The 26,723-nt window shown below is 36.2% G+C and overlaps 1 protein-coding gene across 1 annotated transcript in view; it reads left to right on the forward strand.

Moving 5' to 3' along the window:
• Positions 1–26,723, forward strand: part of ANGPT1 (angiopoietin 1) — a 162,296-nt gene that overhangs the window by 70,391 nt on the left and 65,182 nt on the right. Inside the window, exons 2-4 of the mRNA XM_062627177.1 lie at positions 6,826–6,981; positions 9,259–9,380; positions 17,667–17,899. Of these exons, the coding sequence (XP_062483161.1) occupies positions 6,826–6,981; positions 9,259–9,380; positions 17,667–17,899 (511 nt within the window). The remainder of the gene's footprint in view (positions 1–6,825; positions 6,982–9,258; positions 9,381–17,666; positions 17,900–26,723) is intronic.

The following is a 26,723-nucleotide window of genomic DNA, read 5'->3' on the forward strand; positions in this document are numbered from 1 at the left end:
GTGCTCTAGCTTTTCAAAGGCTTCACTTACAGTCAGAAGTTGGTAGCAGTGAGCTTTGCCCTTGAGCAGACCATGAAGCACTCTGTCACTGCAGTCATATTCTGTTTCTATTTTTCCTGTGTTTTGAGGTACAGTTAGCTGTGTAATCATGGCCACAAGGATCAATGGCTCCACACCTCATCTGGTCTTGGACAAGGCAAAACCCTACCTACCATGGTTCAGTTCTTACCAGCACCTGTGAAACACTGCCGGCATCAAAGACAGGGAGTACACAATACATTTCTGGTTAGGAAGCTTGCATTATTTCCTGTAACCTAGCAAAATATATGAGATTACTTTCAGCTTTCCTCACCACTAGGTTATTTATGATAGAAGCACACACATGGAGGATGTGAACACATAGTGCAGATATCATAAGTTCCACTGACTGTTTTAAGACTGGTGGGATGCAGGGAGTGAAAGTTTTGTGTATCCTTCTGGGTTGAAGGTAAAAATAAGTAGTTGCCTTGAACAGTGGGGAAATTGTTTGATGGCCCAGGGGATTCCCTTGCATTCCTGTAGCCTCACATATACTGAAATTGCAGTACTTTCAGTGCATCTAAACTTCCCATTTATGCACTACAAAAAGATTGCAGGTTAAGACTGAAGGCTATTGACAGTCACCATCATAATGTAATGCCCTGGGTCTTCAGCTAACTTTGAGACTTTGTGTCAAGTGCTGATGAAAGGCAAAAAGGTAATCTTCAAGGAAGTTGCAACATACACAGGAGAAATAGGCAAATGATAAAAAGGATTTCTGATTTCTTCATCAGGGGGAACCTAAGATAGAGAACAAAAGGCAGAGCTCATGGCAGTGAATAAAGAGATTCCCTTTCTGTGGTATTTATATAAGGCACTACAGAAAGAAGAAACTTGTGCAAATATTAGAAGGTAATGCAAGTGAGTTAATTTCACAGGCTTTCTTGGAAGGATGTTTTCATGCACCAAATGCCAACAATGCACTTACATGTCAAAGTGATGAGTGTAAGGAACCAAGCAGAATTAAAAATGGATTAAGAAATACAATGTTATAACATTACACTACCTCTTATAAGACAAAAAGTTATATATAGATTCCAAATTATGTTACAGATTCCCAAGTTCACTGAAAGTTTAGCTATAAGCTGGCAGTGCAATATAGCAACCGCAACTATTTATGCAGTATGAGATCACATTTTTCAAGAACCATACATAGTATAGTAAAGAGATATTTCAGTGAAACTAATATTAAGTCATATGTCCATTCTCTAGGCATGAGCCTTAAGATGTCTAAATATTCTTCTACACAGAAGTTGTTCCAGAATTAGTCATTCTGAAAAGTACTCCTCACCAAAAGAAAGTACTCCTCTCTTTGCCAGAGAAAATCAATTAGATACACACTTTAATAGAAATGATATATTTTTTAAATCCCCGCGGATGTTAATTTGTTTAGGGTAAGATCACAGATGTTGCTTTTTCTACAGTTATGCCTTTCTCTTCAGTGTTTATTTGTGATGGTTCAGGTTTGCAGTCAACTATATAATCAAATGAATTTAGTTTGCAGAATTAAGTAGTTTGGACAGTTAGATCAAGAAAGAAAAATACATCTCATGCTGTACTAAAATTTGTAAAGGTTAACATGAGGCTGGCTAATTCTTTGAACCAGAAATACCACTAATCAGTAGAAAATAAGAACATATTTTTATGATTTACTTGTTATGAGTATCTTCCTTATGGGATTATTTAATCACATCCGATGTGATTTTCAATTATTGACTTTATCAAGCCTTAAGGTTAAATACTAGAGAAATCTAATATTCATACTTTTGTAATAACAGCAATTATTTACGTCTGAAATAAAAAAAAAAATCATTTATACAATTTTTTGAGGTTTAACCTAGAAGTGGGTAAGCTTTTAGAGTGATACGAAACTTTGAAAACAAATTGGAAAGATTTATTGAAGATACCATAGTAGAAATCAGGCCAGTACAGTCAATATTTGGCCTAAACCAATACAATGCCTTTGATAAGTCAGATACTTTGTGAAGAACTGAAACTCAATCTTCTGGCTTCCAAAAATTACCCATATATTGAATGTTATGCTATTGGGTAAACCTAATGGGAGGTCTTCTGATATCTTGAAACAAAGAACTCTGCTCCCCATATCTTGCCTTGACTAGTGTAGCAAGGACTATTTCTATGCACATTACAGTCCTTAATAAAATACTTTATTTCCAGTTTACCAAGATTCCAGTGGGATGTCATAAAATGTATTCTTCCACCATTGTTATCTATTATTGCCTATTACATTTTATGTATTTTACTGTATAACATAACATGGTACAGAGATGCCAAGCCACCACTCACACAAGCTCGAATGTCTACAAATTGATTCTCCAAGACTGTAGTTTCTTAAGCACCTAACAAACAGAAGCAACTTGACTGCAACGAATTGCTGTCATTTTATAATTGCAGAGCTGGTTCACACAATAATTTCTCAGATGTTTCTGCAGACTGCATCCCTACTGAGTCATATTTGTAGGTTCAGAAACATCTTCAGTGACTTTTCTTGTTTTGCTGATTTGTCTATACAGAATAGTTCTTTTTATTTATTTCATTATGTGTGCTTTGTTTGGTTTGTTTGCCTTTTTTTAATTGTTAATTAATTATTAATATCTGACTTCCCAAGGCATTTTGTCAGTGTGGGGAAGTATGACCCTCCCTCAGACTGAAAAGAGGAGAAATAATTGAACTTCCATTGTTTTTATGTGGGATAGTATTATTAATACCTCTTCAGGTATACAAAGCAAAACAGACAAGACAAACAAGTTCTTACAGAATATCACTTCTGCATTGTCTTTCCATTACTCCAAATGATGTGCAGTGTATGATATGAGAGGGAGAGCAGTCTACTGTTGCTTTAACTTGCACTGTATGAAAACCTCATGTCATCTGGATATCATAGCAGTCCTTAACATGTAATTACATGGGACTAACATTGCTTGATCAAAGAAAACGAAAAAGCTCTTATTTTATTTATAAGCCATCTGCCACAGACCATTATCATTTACTTAGACCCTAAGTTACAGTTTCCATTTTAATAGCTCTGTTAGTGTTTGGGTGGTTTCTATGAAGATTATTCAATAAACATTGCCCAGAAAAAGCTAGATACTTTTAATGCATAATCATCTGGAATGTTTATTAAACAATAACTCTGAAGCTTCTGACATTTTTATTTGTGAGAATGTTACAATGTTATTATGCATCCCACCGGTAAGCCTGCATTACTGAAAACTCCTGTGCAATGTAAGAGATCTTACTGAAAGCAGATGCAACCAAATTAATAAAAAAAGGGCATCGATGCATTATAGAAAGCCATGTAGTGGGAGGGGTGGAATTGGGGAAAAAGCATGCAGGAAAGAATTTTGTTTAATTTTTGAAACAAGTATCTGAAATAAGAAGAAAGAGAAATGTATGGATTTGAAAATCCAAATGCAAAATGTAGATTCACTGTAAAGAGTATTTCATCATGTATTATACGTTTAGTGTTTAAAGCAGAGTCTCTGGACAAATTGAATTAACTTAATTATAGGATGAAAGGGATCTAAAAGGTGACTTCAACCCCTAAAGGTTCTTGAATTTACTTCATGAATAGGTTTCTGCGTGTCACATTTTCTGTGGGGCTACCCTGCAAAGATACTTTTATCACCTGTTAAATGTTATTCCTCTTAACTAATCACAAAGAACGCTCAGCCTAAGGTTCAGTACCCTTAATACAATGTCTTCAAAGAAGAGAAGGTTTCAGATAAAACTCACTGCTTGGCCATAATGAACCTGGTAAATGCTGGTTTCCTGCAATAAAAATAATAGATGAAGTCTTGGCTTATTGAAGTCAATAGAGATTTTGCCATTGATTTTCGTAGGGCAAGTATTGCAACCAATAAATCTCCTGAGCAAACTGAAAGTGGGTGAAGGGAAGAAGGGGAATGGATGTAACAGAGCCTGTACAGTTTTCCAGTCCTTGTTCTACCTTCCTTGGCCTGAATAAATAGCTCCTAATACTCCTGAGATGTGCTCACAGAAACTATTATGGCAGTGTACTGAACACCAAATATTTACAAAAGCATTTGATGAGTAATTCTGAAATGGGAAAATCAGCTTTGTTGTTACAATGAATCAGTCTCAGATTCAACCAGAGCTTGTTTTAGGGGTGAGTAACCAAGGGCAATTGCCCAAGAATGGATACTATGAGGAGTGTGTTAGCCTGCAATAGTTAAAAGTACAAGTTGTCCAATATGCCTCAATCTGCACCTGAGTTCTTGCTAGTCAAAACCTGCTGTAGCTCCACACAGACACAATTAGATTTTTCAAACACAATCCTTTATGTAATGTGAGTAAAATAACAGGGGGAAAAAAACAGTAAGAAATGTAATTTTTTTTTCTTTTTATATTTATATTCCTATCTGTGCTTGTTTTTATTGATGTGTGGAAATATCTGATTTCTGATGCATAAGAAGTGTAGCTACCATATTTTTTCATGGGTTTTCCCAGATATCCTGTACACACATGTGCCATGTAACCCATGTTAAACAAAGAAGTTTCAGAAAGCTGCGGACTAACAAATCAAGCACTGTACAACCACATCACAGACATGCTATGTTCCTATCTGGAAACAAAAGACATTGGACGGGAGAAATGTGTGTGTTGGTACCCCATCGTGGGCACTACTATGTCTTAAGAGTCCTGTGTTTTGTTAGGAGATAAAAGATGTGGGAGAAATTTGAACTTCATGTTCAGATGTTCCAGTATCTGGACCAGAATATGGAGAATATGGACCGTCCAATGTGTGGGGCTTTCATAGAGATTATTTGTAACCAAGAGATAGTTTGAGGGAAAAAAAAAAAGAGAAACTGTTTAGAAAACAAGAAGCAAAGGGTTGATAAAAATACATTATTGAATGTGAAAGAGATATATAAGCAAAATACTTCTGAACATAAAAGGATGGTGTAGAAATGTGATGGATCTGTAAAATCTCCCTTGAACTAGCATAATATTTATAACACTTATCTCACAGTAATAAACTAAAACAGAGCAGTGAGCTTAGACTGGGAGTGGAAAAAGGTGACATCCATTGAAGAGGTTGTTTTGCAATGCAGTTTTCCTTGGCTGCTAAATCTCATTTTAATACTTATCAGAGTATTCAAGGTAAATTTTCCCTACCACTTAAAACACTGCAAGTTTTCTGCACAGAGTGGTTGCTTGGCAATTCAAGCAAACGTTTTTGTTGTCTGAAACTGTAAGAAATCCACTTTGGTTTTACCAACATGAGTATTAAGTGCTTCTCCAAACTGATGTAAACAAACAAACAAATAGAACAGTAACAACTGTTTATGCAGAAAATATTTTACACTTTGGCAGTGTTCTTTCTCTGTCAAAGTATTTATAAAAGTAGTAGGAGGTGCACATAAATAATTAAATTTTGATAAATCATGTGTGAGCTCAGCTGATGTGGCTCATCAGAACATCTAACTGTATTTACCCCTAAGCACAAGTATGCTTATAGATAAGATGAAAGCAGACTGTCTTATTAATCATACTGTATATTTGACTCCTGCACCTTTCTTCAACCTTTAAATGAACTCCATGTGGTTCATACTATATAGTTGTGCAGCTTACCTTTCACAATGAAATATGCTTACTGCTGCAGAAGCAGGTTCAATGTGATTGACATGATTAGGTAAAACAGTGGTTGCTTAAGTCTGGAACTGGCTAACCATAAAAAAAAAGATAAGTCACAGAAAGAAACTGAGGACCAAATCTTCACTGGTTGTCCTTCACTGGCTGGACTCCAACTGATTGCTGTGGAAGGTATTGAAAAAAACTGCTCTGGGCCACCTTTCTTATGTTAATACTTTACGGAGCACACCAAGCAAGATTCCAAAACACTGGTTGTATAAGTAGCAAACAATCTCATTATATTGTAGACTATTCCTGAGTTTCCGGTGTGCTGTTGCTGGGCAAGGACCTAAGTAGCTAGAAGTGGAATGACCCTGCCTATGTTAACTAAAACAAACAGAAACAAGAAGTACCCCTCTCTCTAGAGTGCCCAATTTATTAAGAGAGTCCTAATTCAGATTCTGTTCAACAGATTGCAAATGAAAACCAAACAGTATCAAGAGAACAAAAGCAAAAGGAACAAAATAGCTTTCTATGTTTTTTTGGTCAAGAACTTCCTTCTTTTATTGCCACTGACAGTGTCTTCATTCCTTTACAATTTGTTGATCACAACTAAACTAAGCTGTGCTCATTGCTGAGTTTGTGAAACTCTTTGTGGGGATCTAACCCAGTAAAAAGTCATATTGATGAAACTGTGAGATAGGAAGAATCCAGGGGAGGTAGGTTAGGATATGGCAGGATCTCTTCCAGGAAGGACTCAAATGTAAGTTATGATATACAAGTAGTTCCTGACATTTCCCTGTGGTGTGCTTTGCTCTTTTAGGGGTTCACTTGGAACGTGTCTACCACAGATGTTCACTGCAACCTTAACACAGGTAGAGGAAGGCAAGGCCTGCTCCAGCTCATACCAGCAGGCTGTGATACTTGGAAAAACACTGTGACTCTGTGACTGGAAAGGGCTACACAGATAGTCAGGACCCTACCCCCATAATCACAGGGTCAGCTGAGACTTGGGCTCCCTTTGAAAAGGTTGAAATTTCCCCTTTTGGCAAGAATGCCAGCTATACACCCTGTCACCAGAATGCCTAAATAGGAAAAAATACCACAGCTACAACCCTTTCTCTTTTACAGCTTGAGAACTACATTGTGGAAAACATGAAATCGGAGATGGTGCAGCTGCAGCAGAATGCTGTGCAGAACCACACGGCCACCATGCTTGAGATAGGGACCAGCCTCCTCAGCCAGACAGCAGAGCAGACAAGAAAACTCACGGATGTTGAAACCCAGGTATGTTCCCAGAGTGGTTTTCTAAAAGCTGTTAATTGCAGAGAGCTTTTATCATCCTCTTCCTATTCTAATGCATCACCACCCATATGTTTCAACACATGCCTCCAAGAAACATACACACTTTGCTTCTTGGTACCAACAGCAGTGATGACTGACCCTTGTTATGTGTCTGCCTTCTGATTTCATTTAGCTAGTGTATTTAGCTCTGTGCACATAAAACAGGCAGGACTGTCCAGGAAACTAAATCATCATTTGTCTTCAAATAAACAGCCCAGCTACCAACTGTGAATGATACAAGTGTCAAGCTAAATAAAGAGTTTCAGGCTAAAACAGAGCCTTTGATCTTCATTGTTGTTTGCCTCTTTACTATTACAAGAAAGTTTTTTTTATTTTCTGCAAGATGTTTCCAGCTATTTGAAAAGTAGAAAGAAGTTCTTTACTGTGAGGGTGGTGAGGCACTGGAATGGGCTGGCCAGGGAGGTTGTGAATTCTCCGTCCCTGGCAGTGTTCAAGGCCAGGTTGGACAGAGCCTTGGGTGACATGGTTTAATGTGAGATGTCCCTGCCCATGACAGGGGGGTTGTAACTAGATGATCTTTAGGTCTGTTCCAACCCTAACTATTCTATGATTCTATGATATATATATATATATGTTTTCCTTATTTTTGCTGCAGTACTTACTCTGACTGTCAGCTCAGTGATGGCATTTCCCACCTCCCCTCTTTCTGCAGTATGAGAAAGTCCCTGTAGTCACTGGCTCTACCGTCAATCAGAAAAGAGTGGTGGAGGTGGCTCAAGAAAGTGAAAAGAGACTGCTCTTGGTAGTGTTGGAGGTAGCCAGCTGCATGGCAGTGAGGTGTAGGGTACAAGAAGGAGAAAAGCGGGCCAGGATCTCATGCATGTAATGAGGACTCACAGCAGAGTAAGGGGACTCCGAAAGATTGAAGATACAGCCTACATGTCCTTAAATTTCCCTGACCCCTCTTAACCCCGGTCCCATCCAAAACCCCATGGATTCCCTTTAGGCTTTCTTCTCTACCTGAAGCTTTACTGTGGTTTTGTAGGCTACTCCACAGAGGTATCCCCTTTTGAAATCTGTTGGTGGTTTCCTGTCTTCTTGCTAGCCTCTGTAATACACTTTCAATTTCTGCCATGCCCTTCTGAAACTGTGGTGCTGCCTCCTGTCATTAACAGATGTATCCATCTTGAAAAAAAATAACAGCTTTGCACAGACAATGTCCAATTTTTTCAACCTCTGAACCCTTAAACAAAACCAGACGAAGTTGCTTTGTGAACTTGTGCAATTTCCAACAAAACAGGGCACTGGGCTGAGTTTGAGAGCCATTCTCTTTGCTTTATGTTCTGTAACAAGTTCTTATCAGGCATGCATGAGAAAATACTACCATATAATCCTATGATGATATTGATACATATCCAAGAAAGGTCTGATAGGTTCCATTAAAGAGGCAGCATTTTAAGTTCCAGAAGTGATTGCATCTCAGTTGTTGTCTGCACACATTCCTAAAAAAACTGTTAACACCCTCTGCTTCAGTCTCTATTTAATGAATGACAAATGCCAATAAAATCAGCTAACATTAACATTGTTGCTTTCACTTTTGAAAGCATTCTGTTATTTCTGCTTTTGAACTATTTTTTGTTAGAATCTATTCTCTTCTAGTTAAAAGGCCTCTTTCAGTCTGATGTACTTAGTAAAATGGGCTGTTGATACAGACCACCACTAAAGTGAAAGACGATTGCATAAGGCAATGTTTTAGGATCACAGCCCGCATCTTAAAAATCTGTGTAAGAGTGCAAGTTGTGATAACATAAGCAGACACCAGACTTCTGCCAACACGGCAAAAGAGAGAACTCAGGGGAAAGCTAAAATAGGAGCTCTCTTTACAGAATAGCGGATGCAACACTTTGGCTGAGGTCCAAGTACTCTTGCACCCTTCTGTTTGAAGCATGCTTTGTAGGAATTCATGTTTGAGGCATGCCTCATGTTCTTTCCATTGAAATGAAGTTTGTTTGGCAATCACCTTTCCTTTTTCTGCCGGTCTAGTATTATTCTACAGTAAACAGGGTGCCAGAATATCAGCTGGTACATATCAGTGTAGCTTGGGTGAGTTCATTTGCACCAGCTGAGCAGCTGAGGTTATAAAAGGATTTAGAAACAATTTTTGATGAATCATAAATCAGAATGAAATTGTTGCATTATGTTGCTATAGAAACAGAACCAGGACAATATAAACACTAATGTTTTTAATTTATCCTTAAGGTGCTAAATCAAACATCCAGACTTGAAATTCAGCTACTAGAAAATTCACTGTCAACATACAAGCTAGAAAAACAGCTGCTACAACAAACACATGAAATCCTGAAAATTCATGAGAAAAACAGGTAAAAATGAGTAGTTGGTGTCTTACATTTTTCTCTGTTCATCAAAAAGTTTTCTGTGTGTACTTTGTTCTAAGAAACTGATGAAAAGAAAGATGCAAATATGGTAAGTGGAAAGTATAGGTAATATTTACAAAATGGCTAAAAGTGCTAGGGTGTGTACTTTCACTGTGTTAGCTCATGTATGCTAAGTGTAAGTTGATTTTTACTACTTTTCATGTGAACTGTAAGTTTACAACTCAGTTTGCTTCTTCACAACTTAGTCACATGGCCACAGTTCCTCCCACTGAAAAGCATAAAGATAACTTGTAGGAGCATTTTCAGGTAGAAAAATATTAATAATAAATTATTATATTATCAACTACCTGAAAGTTCATCTTTCTAATTTTAATTGATACAAGGAAGGATCTTTCTCTTTGGACTCATTTGTATATAGCATACTTGGAGCCATTTAAAGAATAAAGAATAAGTGAATGGTAAACGTTTGGGGTTTATGTTGAAATTGAAGAAAAAAACTGCTTAGCAGAGCATAACTGCTTAAGCAGTGAAGTGAGAGTCAAGAAGAATTTCCAGTGTTGACTCTTTGTCTGCTTCAGAAAAGTATGTCTCCTGCAGCGAGAGCACCTCACTTAGAGGTGCTTCTGTAACACAGGACTCAGTACCTTCTGGATTTAGCAATCCAGCATCTCAGTGTGATGTATTGACCTTGTCTGGCTGACAATTGCCCACCCAGCTACTCTCTTGCTCCCCTTCATCAACAGGACAGAGGGGGAAAATATGATAAAAAACCCTGTGGTCAAAATAAAGACAGGGAGATCACCTACCAGGTAATGCCATGGGAAAAAAAAAGTCTTTATTTATTGCCAATTAATAACAGCATAGGATAACTAGAAATAACAAAACCGAAAAGACCTTTCCCCCATACCTCCTCTTCTTCCCAGGCTCAGATTCACTCCTGGCTCTTCTGCCGCCCTGCCTTTGAGCAATGCAATTGCTCAAAGTTGGATGAAGAATGAGGGTTGTGGTCGGTTCACCTGATCCTTCCTCTTGCACTTTCCCTTCTCCATGGGAAAGGGAAAGCATGGTTCTTTCCCATGGACTGCAGTCCTTCATTTCTTCAATGTGGGCTCTCCACAGGCTGAAGCTTCCTTCTGGAATCTCCACCTGCTCCTCTGCGAAGTCGTCCATGGGAAGTATCTGCTCCACTATGGTCTCTCCATGGGCTGCAGGGGAACCTCCTTCTTCTTCTCTGACCTTCGTGTCTGCCACATTCTTTCTTTCACTATTGTCCCTCACTTCTCAAAGCTGTCATTTAGTGTTTTTACCCTTTCTTAAATGTGTTTTCTTCAAGGCACAATCATCTTGGCAGGCAGGCTCAGCTGTGTTTCATGGTTGGATAGTGATGAAAAATAGAAAATATTGTTAATGTTTTTGCTAGATCTGTCTAGTTGCAAAGTTAGTCAAATAATATACAATTTTTTCTACTGGTTATGAAAACCAATTTGTTGTATTTAACAACTGTTTATAACCAGTAATTCCAGCAGATGTCATTCTGGAGAAGTTGGATTATATTGAAAAGTCTTGAACTCCACAAATTTCTCTTGACCAGCTGGAAATATGAACAAATTAGTGCAGAATTAACTTCAGACATCTCAAAATTAAGGAATTTACCTGAAGTGCATATATGGACTCTTCTGGTACTCCACTAAAAGGGTAGGCATGTGTAAGCGGCAGTTCATTCTGCATATTTTAAAAAACCTATTTCAATTTAGGATTAGCCCAAGCATTAGTTAAGTATATAAATACTTGCATTTTTATCTTCTGCAATCTAGTTAGCAACAAAATTTTATTGGGTGCTCAAGAGACTGTCTTGTGTACTTAATAATCTGAAATTATTTATTTATCTTAGCAATGTGTCAGGGTGTAAAACCTTCATGTCAGTAAACAAGTTTTACTTAAGTTGACCTTTGACTTGGCTGATATTATGATGAAATGGTCTATGACATGACAAAATGGTCTGCTTTGTTTTTTCAGAAGAAGAGGAGGGATATGTTAAAAAGCACATTTTATATGCAATTCTTTCTCTCAGAAACAAATTTGTATGTGAATGAATGAAAAAACACATGGAGTTTCGTCTTGTTCTGAAGCAAGTACCTGGCATGCATTTCCAGGCTTTATAGTCCCTTTTTGAAAATGATAAAATTAAGGAAAGGTCAGTGCTATGATTCCACTAAAATGTGGATAGTCGGCTTCTGTATCATCATCTACTCCTAACAAAGAAATGCTTAGACTTGGCCTTGTAGCTCCTGATCCTGAAATCAATTATATGTGTATCAAGTTCACTACGGGACACGTCTTGGTGATCTCAGCAGATTTCAGGTTTCTGAGCATGCCAATGATTTTAGCTTTAGTTTTAGTTTGACTTAGCTTTGAGCGGTACTTATAGATTACCCATCAGGCTATGTTCAGTAGTTATTTGCAATTTAAATGCCTTTGTCCTTCTCCATATCACTTTCACATCAATAAAAGAGAGAAAACTTTTATCCACATTGCCTGCGTGGACTGTAAGTGTGTTTGGAGGGGGCCTTTCTTTTGCAGTAGGTGCATGCCACAGTGGGAATGAGTGTAGGAAATGTTATCATCACAAAAATAATCACAAGAGATGGTGTACTGTAGGCAGATAATTCCTTTCTTTGTGCTAAAATAAAAACAATTGCTACCAAAAAATGGATTTTGGATTAAAGTAATGCAAAATATTACAGTAATAATAGCTGATCGTTGATGTACTACAGTACATTAAAGAAAATGAACACTGCATATCAACAAGAGACCAACACATGATCTTTAGAGAAAGAGATATATCTATTCTTGGCCTTTCTCTTTACTTCCTGCCTCTGCTGGGAAGAGTGGCCAATTTTTTTTTCTATTTATCCCGCTGAAGTGAAAGATATTCCATGGCATAAGTACAGTCACATTTTCCCCAGAATCATGTTTTTATTAAGTGCTTTCATGCCATAAATAACTTAATTTTGTGGATTCCCACCCACTATAATGTAAATGGTAGTTTCTTCCACTGCATTTTTTTCTCCCACAAGAGCTTTCTAAAAACTATTTTGATTTATTCTTGAAAGATTCCCCAGCTAACGTTCCTTTATCACCCCCTCTTTTTTCCCATAGTGTACCCTCTGCATTTAACTTACTGCGTGCCTTTTGTTTCAATAATACAAGTGTGAAGTCAGCTTCTTATTTACTCATATGAAACAAATAAGAAAAAATATAATGGAATTCTGGATCTTTCAGCAATTTATAGTGGAAGTGAAATTTAAATATAAAATTTGACTTAAATTTGCAGGCAATCAAACTACATTAACACATTCAATACAGGAACTGTTGTGTCCTGTGAAAAGTGAAGGCTCAATGATTCTTGAATTTCCACCTGACTGTGTGAAAGATGGAGAAATATGGTACTTATGATCAGTTTCATTTGAAGGTTTCACATGTACTAAAAAAATAAATTCTTTTTTTTATTTTTTTTTTTATTTCAATGGTATTAACACTGGTATCAAAAAAAATAGGCTTACTGTGCTAAGTGACCAGGTACTGGCCTTGAGGGATATGGCGACACATATTTTTTCAATTCCTTAAACTCATAAGAGAATATCAGACCACCAAAGTAAGAATGAGTGGTCAGCACCTAACAATATAGGGAAAATTTTACTTATGTAAAAGGAAGTACAAAGAAGCTGTCTCAATGAGAAAATAGCATTCTTGAACTCAAAAATAAGCATTTAAATTCTCTACCTTTTTTGTCTTCTATACATAATAAGAAAACCACATGTATAAAGCCAAAGAATTTTTTTCTACATTAGTTGTTTCTGTTGAATTGCTCAACAAAATAAGTGGTTTAATCTATACTTTTAATAAATCCAGATTTTTTAAGAGATTATATTCATACGAAAGTTGTCCATCTCCAAGATCTGGTCTGTATCCTGTTCTCACATATCTAAACTGAGGCCTCTGAAAACAAAGATAAAAAAATCCCTTAAACTGCTGTGGTCTGGAATGGATTAGTGAGTAAACTATCTACCTTATAAGGCAGATTGTCTAAACCAGACTTTCCTTCCTCCCCAGAGAGCTAACAGAGTGCTTTCTATAAGCTCTACATCATCACCTTTCAAAAAGACAACAACTTTCCCTGGAAATCATTCTTTGACTTCTGTATGGGCCTTCTACCCTCTCCAACATTATCAGAAGTCTTTTTCTGAATCAGCTGGACATGGCACAGTTGCACCCAGGCATCCTACTGGTTTATATCCTAACAAACTTAACACATCATTTGTATGGTTGAAAATAGATTCTTAGCCTTGCCAAAATCAGTAGGTTAGACACTGAGATATGGTTAACCTTTAGCAAAACTAAGGTTGTCATTGCCTTGGGTGTGTGTGTGTGCATGTTTGGTTTTAATTTACCTGTCTTCTAGATAATGACTCCAAAGAGTCATTGTCCAGCAGATAATTCCGGTATTTATCCATGCTAACAACAGCATCTGTTTCTTCACAACTTCATTCTGTTCCCCAGATGACCAATTTGTTTCCCCAAATTGGAGGCTGCAATTCTAAAAAAATGCACATTCATACCTGTATGTACATGTGTGTATATATACCTACACACATAGGTATATATATGATATTTCTAGTCAATGGTGATTTACTTTTATTGTGAATATTGCAGTGCCCATGACTACTTCATCTGTCTAGGTCCGTAACTATCTTAAAACATTTATGACTTTCAAATATATAGGAAATAAATAGGAATTTCAAAGGTATAGGAAGCATAGAGCAAACTTACCGTAAAAAAGAGCCAGTTGTTGCATCATGCCCATAACATTTGACTGGAACCTGTCATGAAAGAATGTTATATAACAAATTTAGTCAGCCTTTACATATTGTTGGATTAATTGGTATAGAGGCAGCCTTCTTTTCATTTTCTTTAACATTTTATGGCAGCAACGGTCACTGATGAAAATTAGTAGAAATATTTGCATTTTATCCTTGTCTTTAAAATGCCTCTTTTAAAAAATGGGAAGATATCTTTCCCAGTCACTCAGCAAAGTTATTTCTTCATTGTATTTGTCTATTGGAAATTGTCCACTGTCACAAGCAAAAAAGAGAGAACAGACTGCTCTTTCAACTGTTAAAAAAATATTATAATAAAAGATTTTTTTATGAGGTTTCTAGCACTTTTTTATTTCAAATGAGCTACAATAAATTTGAATGGAACTACAGAGATTAAAAATTCTGGCCACATTGGAATCGAGTCTCATAAGAGCAGCTTTTCTCACGCTGTTAAAGGATTTCTTCCTTTTGAACAGGCTAATTCAGAAATCCTCTATTTTTGTGCAGTTTTTGTTTTTCTTAATTTAGAGCTTTGACCAAAACTTTCTCACTGATTCCTAGTAAAATACAACGAATGTTTTCTATTTCTCCCAGGGAGTGGTCCTATCCTCAGGACTTACTCTTATCTGTTGTAGATTTATGGACATAGAAAGATCATTTCATAAATGCATATGCATTCCTTTAAATAGCTTTGTTTTCATAACAACACAATTTTAAAATCACAAAGAAAGCTGTAAAGGAACCAAGTGCTATGACACTACCAACTTTCCACCACATGTTGACACATCACTCATAAATATTAGGATGTACTATTACTAAAGCTGTAAAAGATCTGCTTGCTGTCTGTCTCTGTAGATGGCATGCCAGGAGGCACTAAAGATTGTTGTCTTCTTGCATCTTTTAATTGGCATGGTCAGTATTGCTACAAGACTGTCATCACCATGGGTTCATTTACTATGGTCTTAGGATGGCCACGGTGGGAAACAAATAATGAAATGCACTAATTGTGTCTATCAAAGGCTCTTTCTTTTACATGGAAACATTAAGGTATGGAAATCATTTAAATGTGAACATACAAATAGGATGTTGTAGAATTAGGAAAATGACTTGCACTATACTAGGATCCACACAAAGGTAAAGGGACCTTTTTTGTCTTCACTTAGCATTTAACTGTAAAGCAATAATCTGACTTCAAGAATGGTATCTTCTCTTACATTAGCAAAGCATAACATTTTTGATGAACTGTAAGATGTCAGACTGGGATGTGGTCATACCTAGCATCCATTTTATCACAAACTGTGTCCAGGGTCTACCTTGTTCTTAATCAAAGTGAATTGATATACAACTTATAGTCTATCAGCAAAGTTAAACGCAAGTCAAAACAGCATTTCAATAACTCCTGTGAAATAAATGGACAGAACTGATAAAATTCACCTAAAACATTTTTTTTAACAATATTTTATGACTACAACTAATTCCATCAGAACATTTTCAGCAGATTCTAACTAAACAATTAGTCTGACCTTCTGCATAAAAAAGGCTCAAAGACTTCCATAGAAATTTTCTCAAAAAATAGATGTGAGTCTAGAGCATAAAAGCATTATGTTTAACGTTAGACTTCAAGCAATGAATAAAAATCAGCTACAGGTCTGATAAGGTGTTAAAATAATTTATTGTCTTTGGCTTCAAAATCCACACTTTGTTTCAGACTGAAACTTTCTGTCATTTGATTCCTGTCCACTGGCTCTTGATATGCTGCTTATTAATTATTGAGCCTTTAAAAATGAGATATCATGTTTCCCTTTGCATCTGGGACACCACAAAAAGATTGTGTTCCCTTCCCATCTTTTCTTTTTCTCCTTCTTTACCCAGAGCCTGCTGACTTTCACAGAACTAGGTATGTTGGTATTACAAAGTATATTTTCTTCAGTGTCTTTGTGAGTCCCGTATTTATAACGTTTCAGAAGAAAGATTTGCTGCTTGGTTTCTTTTATTTAGAAAAAGAAAGAAAAAAAATATATATTACTCTATCTTGTACAGCAAATCCAAGGCCTGAATTTAATCTTTGCATTGTTATCATTTGTAACAGCTCATGTTAAGGTTCTGTGATATCTAGTAAAAAAAGTACCTCCATATGGATTTGATTACGTTCTTCAGTTAGGTTACATGACCTGAAATTATGCAGGCATTTTGCCACTGATCTGTTATCCAGGAGTAAAAACAAAGGTGGGGGGAGAGTGCAAATAAATAAATAAAACCAAAGACTGACTTAAACAGGAAGTAGTTTGTTGGCAACTTTGTAACCCCCAGTTGGTTTATGGGCATGAGAAACACCTCTTGGTGCATAGCGTAGTATTACAAAACAGAAAGCAACAGAGGGATTGAATTACTTTCTTTATCTAATATTAACATTATTTATGCTAAGATCCCACCACAGGATTAAAGCACTGGCCTGAAAAAACTTCTTTTTGCTGTTGACATATATTAGATATCCTTTATGTACAGCTCCTCTATTCTTCTACATATAATCTGATATGTCTTGGATCTTTGTAAATTGCGCACTTCCGACTCAGGACAGGGAGCATACTGGAAAAAGAATACTGCTCAGGAGAAAGTGTTTCCATACATGCGTAAAATTATTTATAAAAATTGATGTAAGCAGGTTGCATATTATGATATCCAACAGTTTCTTGTATGAGGAGGATTTTGTGGAACCAGAAAAGTGAAGGGGTGGAGGGAAGTGAGCAGGAGAATATGTATGTGGACTCAAGGGAAAGAAGTGAAACCTATCTTAAAAGGCAAGCTTCTGATTTATCTTTTGTGGAAACAGTACTATATTTCATGTGAAACAGATACCACTAATCTGGTACATAATTCTTTTCCTAACATTACAGACCACATCAAATGGTATTGTTATTGTGGGTTCCATATCTCTTGATGTTACTCCATAGCTCCTAATGCTTATCTTCCATTTAGTGGCAAGGCCCTTCACAAAATCTTCCTTAGTTTACACTTTATTTCTATCTCTTATCATATCAGTCTACCCGTACTACCAATGATGTCCCCTTCAATGCCTTTCTCTTCTCTTTCTTTTGCCTACCATAGACTTTTTTGCCTGAAGTTGTACATACAGATGTGTTATTGGCCCTATGCTCATGTACTTGGATGGGTGTAACAACTGGACACGGAACCTGAGAGATCAGTTACATTTGGCTACTTGACAGAGAAAATCTAAGTTAGCCCACTAATTCAGTGGGCTGAATTAGTAGATGCGACATTTTTAGAATAAATGATGTATTTACTGAAGTCTATGGTGAAAAATAAAATAGTTTTGTTTTCTCAATAAAAATATTGTCATGAAATAATATCTACTAATTGTTTTATTTCATTTTAGTTTACTTGAGCACAGAATTTTAGAAATGGAAGAAAAACATAAAGAGGAACTGGACACTTTGAAGGAAGAAAAAGAGAACCTACAGAGCTTGGTCACGCGACAAAGCTACATAATCCAGGAACTAGAGAAGCAGTTAAACAAGGCAACAAGCAATAATAGTGTCCTTCAGAAACAACAGCTTGAACTGATGGATACAGTTCACACTCTGATCACTCTTTGTTCTAAGGAAGGAGGTAAGAAAGAAGCTTTATAAATATTAGAAGTTCTGGCAAATTTCTTCTGAAGTAAGTCCTGAATTTTTGAAAAAGCAAAACTTAATGAGCTTATTCTAAGAAAGAGAAGGACAATTTAACTGAGAACAAAATAGCTGATGAGAACCCACAAATCAAATAAAGTTTGAACAATGCTAAGGCTGACCCTTGTACTAACAGCAGTATTTCATTTATTTTTTTAATTTAATATCACTGAGTTGTTAAAACTTGACCATAGTTGATGAAGGCCATAATTGTATTGACTTCACATTAGCAATACTGATTTGCTGCTCTGACCATCTCCTTTTGCTAGGGGTAATCCAACCAACCTTGGATGTTTATAGATGCCTATATCTAATTTACTCTAGACTTCCTTTACCATCAATGGAGAGAACAGGGTACTAAACAGAGGAAAGTAATGCAGAACTTTATACCTATGTATAAAGGTTATGATGCTGATGAACATGAATGTAGGCACTTATGGAGCTGGAGACATTCAAAAGATTGATTTCTTCTTCTGAATGAGATTTTATTTATAATAAGGGATCATCTTTCTTCCTTCTGCCTTGTTGGGCTTTTTTTTTCTGGGTGCATTAAGCACATTAAAACACAGAAAATAGAAATAACACCCTTGGAAAAAGAGATTGACAAAAACTCTAGTGCAATTCTCAAGTCTGCCTTTTTTTAATAAGCAGTTTTCTTACAGAGACTAAGGTAAAATAGCAATTTTCAAATGCTAAAGACAATGTAGAATGTCTCTGGAAATAAATTCCTTTCATCAGAACTGGTCAAGGGAAATGGATGAACAGAGACTACTGTAAAGGATGGAAATGGGACACTGGAAAGAACAAATTAGTAACCACAGAAAACAAGACAAAATCATACAGAAGAGAGGGAAGAAGAAACGTAAGGGAGAATATAAGAGAAAAGGCATATACTAAAAATAGCAGCTAAAAGGGGATTAACAGCTGTGCCTGGTATAGCATGCAGAGGGTTAAGAATACTGGGGGAAAGAAAGTTAAGGAAATAAATTAATATCCATCTGGGTGGGAGAAAGCCATCAAAACCCTTCTGATAAAGGAACCTAGAGAGAAACTAGAGATGTGTGAGCTGTGCTAGTCATTCAGTGAATGTGGAAGCATGGATGAAAGAGGTGTATGCAAGGTTAAGTACCAGCAGTGCGAAGAGACCAGCATATTTGCTCATTGTAATTCTAGAGCTCTAAGTGCCATAAATTATCTAAAAAATGAAAAGGAAAAAAAACAAACCCAAACAAAGCCCTCAAAAAACAGCCCTGTCCCCCCAGTCAAAACCTCATCACCTGCATCATTATTAAATACTCTGTTTAAAAGGCAGAAGACATATTAGGTCATTCAAACTATTTACCTCAAGGCAGTGTGGGTTTGCTCTCTACTATATATTCCCATGCAACTTGTGTGGCTTAAATCTAAACTGCTCCAGTGTTGAGGATTATATCTCTTTCTTTGGAACTGTTGCAAGATTGAGCCTGTGTTGATAGAATGCTTCTTTTTAAAAAACCTTTTTCCTCCCCCATGTTCATTCTAAACGTTCCCTTCTGCTTATTCTGTTATATAGTTGCCCAGCATTTTGAATTAAATAACATCCTTCATAGTAGGCTGTTCTCATATCAATAGAGAAACATTGTGATGCAATGCAAATCCTTTATTATGTTTTACAGTCTTCTGGCAAAGAAACCTGGCAAAGCTGTGTTCAGAGTGTTCTAATAGAGCTCAGGAGTACTTTAAAATTAATATCGAAATGAAAGATATATTATTCTCATACAGGGATGTACTGCAAGGTCTTTTTAAGGTTAGGAAGATTTTCTGACAGTTCTGAATTTGACTCAAAGAAAAAAAAACCAAAACAAACCAACATTTTTCCTAAACTTTATATCCTCAGCTGTTTCTTATAAAAACTTTGGGTGAGGATACAGAAGTAGATGTTTCCAATTGGGCTCCTGGGTATAAATTCAGGTACCTGGAAACCAGAATTTTACTTCTGAGGAACTGTGGACGTAAGAGAAGATGCTCGACGAAGTCAAATGCCTAAATATAATTTTAATGGTCTAACTAAACCTCTTTAATTTGGACTCCATTACCTTTTGTATATTATCATGTTCAGAATTTTCCTTGGATATCTTTTATTTGAAGAGAAATAATTGCAGATATGTTTCCACTTACTGTCTGTGAAAAAGGAGCCAGGAAGCTTAAATTAAAATGATAATATTATGCTGGAGCAAAAGATGACTCTAATGAAGGCACAATATGAAAGCATTTGGTTGTACCAAAAATTAATCAGCTTCAGTCTGTGCAAAAATATGCTGAAGATGTAAAAGTATGCATGCTGGGAAGTACCTTGGAGCTACTCTAAATTTGCACAAAAACATCAATTTTAGATAGTCTTACACAAGTCTTTATGTGTGAACTAATGTTCCAAACATAAAATATGCTGTGAGAACTGGTATTTATTGGGAGATAGAGAATAACAAAATGTGATACATAAATCAGTGACACCCCTTCTGCCTCATACATATATCATAAAGAATATAGCAGAAATAGAAATGGTCCAGAAAAGAATAAGATAATGGAAATAACTAGAGACCTTGAACGATTTCTGTATGAGGAGAGAAAGCCGTAACATACAGAACTATTAGATGGGAAAGAAGGTATGTGGGATGCTGCCATGGAAGAATGCAAGCTAATAGCAGGGAGAAAAGGAGCAGTCTACAATAGAGTTATATTTTCTGTTGATAAAAAATAGTATTTGGTTGCTAGATATCACTGGGTGTGATAAAGATTTTTGAATTCTTAGAAAGCTAAAAGCTAGCAAAGGATAGGTCCCCTAGAAACATCAGGATTTTAATTAGGGCCACTTATCTTTGAAAAGAAGCATAATCTAAGCAGGGCATTCAGTCTAGAAAACCAGATTGTCAATGGTGAGTAAATTCCTAAGGGTAAACACAAGAGTTGAGAGGAATTGCAAAGTACATCTAAATCCCATGGTATTTTGAGAATGGCTTTAAGAACCTTTGTTGTATTTTTCAACCATAAATTGAAAATTTATTCCTACAACATAATTTTCATGCTCAGAGTGGGGACCTTATAACAGTCTTCCAATACCTGAAGAGGGACTGCAAGAAATCTGGGGAGGAGCTTTTTACAAGGGCATGCAGTGACAGAACAAGGGGGAATGGTTTTAAGCTTACAGAGGGGAGATTTGAATTAAGCATTAGGAAAGAATACTTCACTATAAGGGTGCTGAAGCACTGGCACATCTTGCCCAGAAAAGTTGTGGCTGCCCCATGTCTGGCAGTGTTCAAGGCCAGGTTGAATGCAGTGTTGAGAACCTGGTCTAGTGGAAGGTGTCCCTGCCCGTGGCAGGGGGGTTAGAACTGGATGATCTTTAAGGTGTTTTCCAACCCAACCCGTTCTATGATTCTGTGATATATTGAAAATTATTACCTATATCAAAAAAATCTAAAAAAACCTCCCCAAGAGAAGTAAAGCGACAGGAAAATTATGTTGCTTAAGTCATAGAACTCAGTATTTTCCAATTAGTGAAGCAGAAATGACTGTTTTTTTAAACTATTTTTTATAAAATGGTAATAACACAGCTACACAACTTCATTTTATACCAACCTGGTTGTAACTATTGTTTTTTGATTACAAAACATGAGATAAATTTCATCCAGTAATGTCATAATTGCATCAGAAAATTTATTTTTACATTAATTTAGATAATTTGGGAAGCATTCAGAAGTTTGCCTGCAAGCAGCCTGTGAATAGCATAGCTGAACATGTAGAAGCACAGGACTAAACAGAAACTGCTTTTTAGTTTTACACTCTGAGGAGCTCCCAACACTGGATAACAACCCTAAGAAATTTTTTTCAGTACTTCTACCATGGCTAGGCAAACTTCAAGAGAATTTCTGAAGGATATAAAGGCAAATAAAGAAGAAAGAAGAAAAGTAGAAGCCATACAAAGGATAATTCTTTCAAGTATAGGCAGACATAAATATAAAATCCAGATCCCATTTTCAGTGTCAGTTTTGGTGCAGACCAGCACTGGTATGGGGACCACCTGTAAAACTTGGAATTGTTTGTCAGTTTGGTTTCCAAGATACCACCCACTTCTGTCCCAGCGTGAGTGATTCTAGGATTTCAGTTGCACGTAATCCTTAAAATAGACACTCTAATTGGTCAGAAAACCTACAGAGAGTCCAATATATGCACGACACCATGGGGACTCACATGTCTCCATTTTGGCCTGTGTCTATGGCTTAATAGATTTGTCACAGTGTCTTTGTACTTTCTAGGCAGAAGCAACAATCTTGGCAGTGGTTGCCAATAAATTTCTACAATGTAATTTTTAAAAGGCAGCACTTTCAGACACTAGTTTCCCAAATGAAATGATTGTTCAGTACGGTAAAAATCTAAAGTAGCTTCTTAAAGATTAAGTAAACTCCAAATTCAAATGTATGGAAACACCTGAAAGTTTTACTTTCCCCAACAAAAGATGGAAAATAGAAACATTGCAGTGAAGGCTTAATTAACCACCAAAGAAATATTCCCAGACTAAAAGTCCTTCCCTTGTAGCATGTAAGAGTTGGATACCGATCACATTAGTCTTTGCAAAGGTCAGCAAAGATTTTGTGATTATTGTTTTCTTTAAACTATTCATTCCTCATACTACTTTGTGTATCGTTTTTCTGAGGATGGATAAGACATTTTAGCACAGTACTGTCACTGTCAAACAATAAATCTGTAACACAGTAAATAGTTTAGTGACAGACTTTTTAAGTTTATGCATCAGAAAAATTACTTATGAAAAGGATAAGTAGAGCTAAGTAGAAAGTTTCACAAACGTTACTAAAACCCCCCAAACCACCCAAGCAACCAAAAATAAAAGCCACCCCAAAACAAAACAAACAAAAAACGCCAAAACAACTCAACCCCCAAGTACTACGAATTACATTAAGCAGTAGATAATATTATAATCAAAAAGTCTATGCAAGTTCAAGCCGAGTAATTTATAAATTGTATCAGTCTAATGGGAAACTATGTCTCAAGCCCGATGTCACAAAATGTGCCCATTGAGAGGTCACATATATTTTCAAATAGATTGTCTTTTTATTACAGTATAAGACAGTATATCTAGAGTGTACACTGCGTTGAGTTTAATTTACATAACTTAGGATAGCTGCTCAAGTGCTCCTACCCACAGGACAGGGGGATGTAAAAATTCATCAGGAAAGTACATTTAACCATAAACTTTGCTTTTCCTTTAATTTATGTTGTCTGTTAGACTGCATAATAATATACCTTGTTAAAATGTTTGCACTAAACATATACTTCAGAAGACTAATGGAACAGTAGAGAAAGTTTTGTCATTAATGTCTGGTTTTGTGACCTCTTAGTAGGAGAGAAATGAAGCATTAGCTTCCTCTTGAATGCTGACAACACGCTAAGCTTAATTCTCGAAATAATACACATGTATGCCAGGAATTTACTGCCCCAGAAGCACCTATTGAGTTAATGAAATAAATAACATGGTTAGTGGGTCTGGTACTTCTAAAAAGGCACAAATCTCCTGGTTTATGGATCGTTTTCATATTTTAGAAAATTATGCAGGAAAAAAAAAAATATGTCCAAAAAATTTGAGTGGAATTTGTGTTTTTAAAAGGCACAGCAGTTAATGTATTCAAAACATTGAACAGTAAGTAGTAGTCTATTCCGCCTTTTTAGACCACAGTTGTTATGATGTAAAAATTTGTGCTGAAGTGAAGATCATGAGAATAGAATGAGAACTTCAAAGAAATGACCTGAAGGTTACAGGCACAGAGGAAACTCCATTGACATAAGCAGAATTACCCCAATAGTGATCCTGACCTACTTCATTAGAAGGACTTCAAAGACACCTTACATAATATGAGCTAGTATTTAAAAAAAATTAAAAAAATCCCAGTGGGGATCCAAGGATAGAACAAGAAATTCTGGTGTTCTGAAAGATAATTTTAAATCTTACTGTTTGGACTGTGTTCAGCAAGAGAAATTTTATATATTATATTGATTCAACCATATATTGGAATACTATAATGAGTATATTTAAATCTAAGAATTTTCAGTGTAGAAGAATGAGGTTGTGTGATACAGCTCTTGGTCATTTTTCTTCCATGCAGAGAAAGAATAGCATTGCTACTCATCTGAGATATATTTTGAGATGACAGCATGTTTTGTCTGGTATCATTTCCTAACAATATCTTTTCATTCTTAAAGAACTTGTGACTGCTTTGTACCTCATCCTTGACATTGCTAAGGTTTTTTCAACATGATGAGACATAACTAGTTTGGGAGGAACCTGTAGTCTGGCATATCAGTCACTTGATTATTTTTCTTCTGAAGCATAGAAGAAAAAAATTACATTTTTGCTAGATGTATAGAAGTTTCTGACCAACTTTGTCTGCAAGCTGTAGGTTGCAGGCAGATCAAGACTGTGCTCGAGGCATGGTTATAAGAAAAGAATGCTTGAATGAAGTGACAGACATTTTATTCTGTCATGAAGTCCTACTTTGACCCCCAGAGATATCAAAGCAAATAGCTTCAACTAAGCTTTAAAATATGTGTGTTCAAGGATACAGAAAACCTCCATTTGCTCAGTTTCTACTTTTTCCTGCTTTAGAGATTTTATGAGCAAGCTGTTTCACTTTTTTTAGGACAACAATAACAGAAAAACCCTCAGTTTAAAAAAAGCTGAGAAGATCATTGTCAGAAAATGTCCACCTACAATTCGCAAAGCTCACTATTATAAAGATACATTTCATATTATAGTCTGCCTTTATTTATATTTTGAAAGTTGGGGAAAAAAATAATTTTGTATTTAGTGTCATGGAAGAGAAGAGGGGTCCCTTTATCTTTACTGTAGCTGGATGTGATAGAGCACATGGACCCACTGAGTGGAAAGTGAGTGCTACAGGGCTTCAGTCAGATGCCAGGTTCTCTTTGTACAGTTGCGTAGAAGTTCAGTTAAACATCCACATCAGCACCAACTTTATTTTTTCTTGTTTTTATCTTTCCAAGTGCTATAAATTTCCTGTTTCCCTTGGGGTCTTTCTGTATTGACATGCATCTTCAGGGATGCTCAGAAAGCTCAAGTAAGATATTTTGGTGGTCAGCCTCAGCTGACCCCCCTAACACAGTGTAGATGTAAAGTCCTGGTCTGGACTTTATTTAGCATCAACAAAGGCACTTTAGTAAAGTGTGTTATCTTAGTATGAGGTGAATTGAATCTGCAAATGCTTTTTTTCTCTATATTATCTGTTAAAGGGGGATATTAGTTACTATATATTAGTGATATGCTATGTTTTATTAGTATCTACATTGAGACAGATTAAGTCTATATTCCTGTGTGTCTTTTTAACTAACTAACTACAAGCACTAATTTCAAATCATCATGATTTTAAGATAAAGATATTTTCATACCTTGCTCAGGTAAGGATACCTTAATTTGCAAGTTATGCTGTGTAATAAAATGACAAAAAGTGTATTAGGTAGGATCAAGCCAGGCTGTGGTTTAATAGAGACTCTGTACTGAAATAAATCAATCTGAATGTGCAGCATCTGAAATTTACGTCACTGGAAAAATATTTAAATTCTTCAGAACGGAATTGGGGATTCCCCTATTTTATCCCTATTAACTTGCTGATAGTCACAACAGGAGGTCAATATTTGTTAGTGATGAAAAATTAGTATCTTAAGTGCATATATTTACATTTAAATTCTTGATCGTTAATATCAAAATCAATTACCTACCCTCATTCCTACAACACATGTCAGTGCCAAATTCCTCCTCATTCTGCTTTGTGAAAATGGTATTATTCAGTCACACGGAAGATATTCAGGGAATATCAGCATATATATACCAACTAAACACTGTCGGTGTCACCCAAATGACTTGTTAGCGAAAAATTTCTTTGTATGCATGCCATTCTTCAGCTGGAAACACTAAATGGACATTAGGGTGCCTGTGTGGAAAAATATAAATAAATTAAAGAAATATGGGCACTACAAATATTAAACAAAACCAGTGGCTTAATCTTTCTTGTAGCATTTTGTGAAAGACTTCTTTAGTTCTCATCTCACTGAATGGCTGGTTACTCACAAAATTGCTATCCCAAGCAGCTGGATAATTCAGTATCTTTATCTCTTTGTAAATGGGCCATAAGGCATTCTATTTCAGCTCACTAATGAGGACCATTTTACGGTATTCCTAAGTGATGTCTTTCAAATGCACAGTGAATCGAAGTATTATTGTTGTTACCAGTCACTAAGGCTGGATTTACTGTGAAAAAAACCTTAATAACTGTTGCTAATTTATTGGGTAGTAAATAATTATGCCCTGGAGAGGATGAAAGCTCACTATGTTAATGTTTTCCAAGACCAAGTCAATTCCTGCAGCACTACAGGAGGGAAATTCTGCTTTAAATGATTTATTTAATAAGTAGTTGAGCAGCTTGAGTGTTTTTGCTGTGCAATTGTTTGCCTTTCTTACTTCAGACTCTTAGAGGGTGTGTGGGAAGGAAGAGTAATATTCTGTTAGCTGCTAAAACATTTCTTTTAATGTTGATGTGAGGCATTTAATTGGCTACACATATTCTCCTTCCCCCCCACCTTAAAAATATGTATCTGAAGTTCCATACGTAATGAGCCTTGGTTTTCCTAACAAATCTGAGACTGGGCTAGCTCCTAGGCTGGTAGAATCATCGTAGCCTTAGTAACTGCATTTCAGC

This window comes from Pezoporus occidentalis, unplaced genomic scaffold (genome assembly GCF_034315485.1).
Source record: "Pezoporus occidentalis ecotype Australia unplaced genomic scaffold, CSIRO_AGI_Poc_V1 ctg3, whole genome shotgun sequence".
Classification (NCBI taxonomy): Eukaryota; Metazoa; Chordata; class Aves; order Psittaciformes; family Psittacidae; genus Pezoporus; species Pezoporus occidentalis.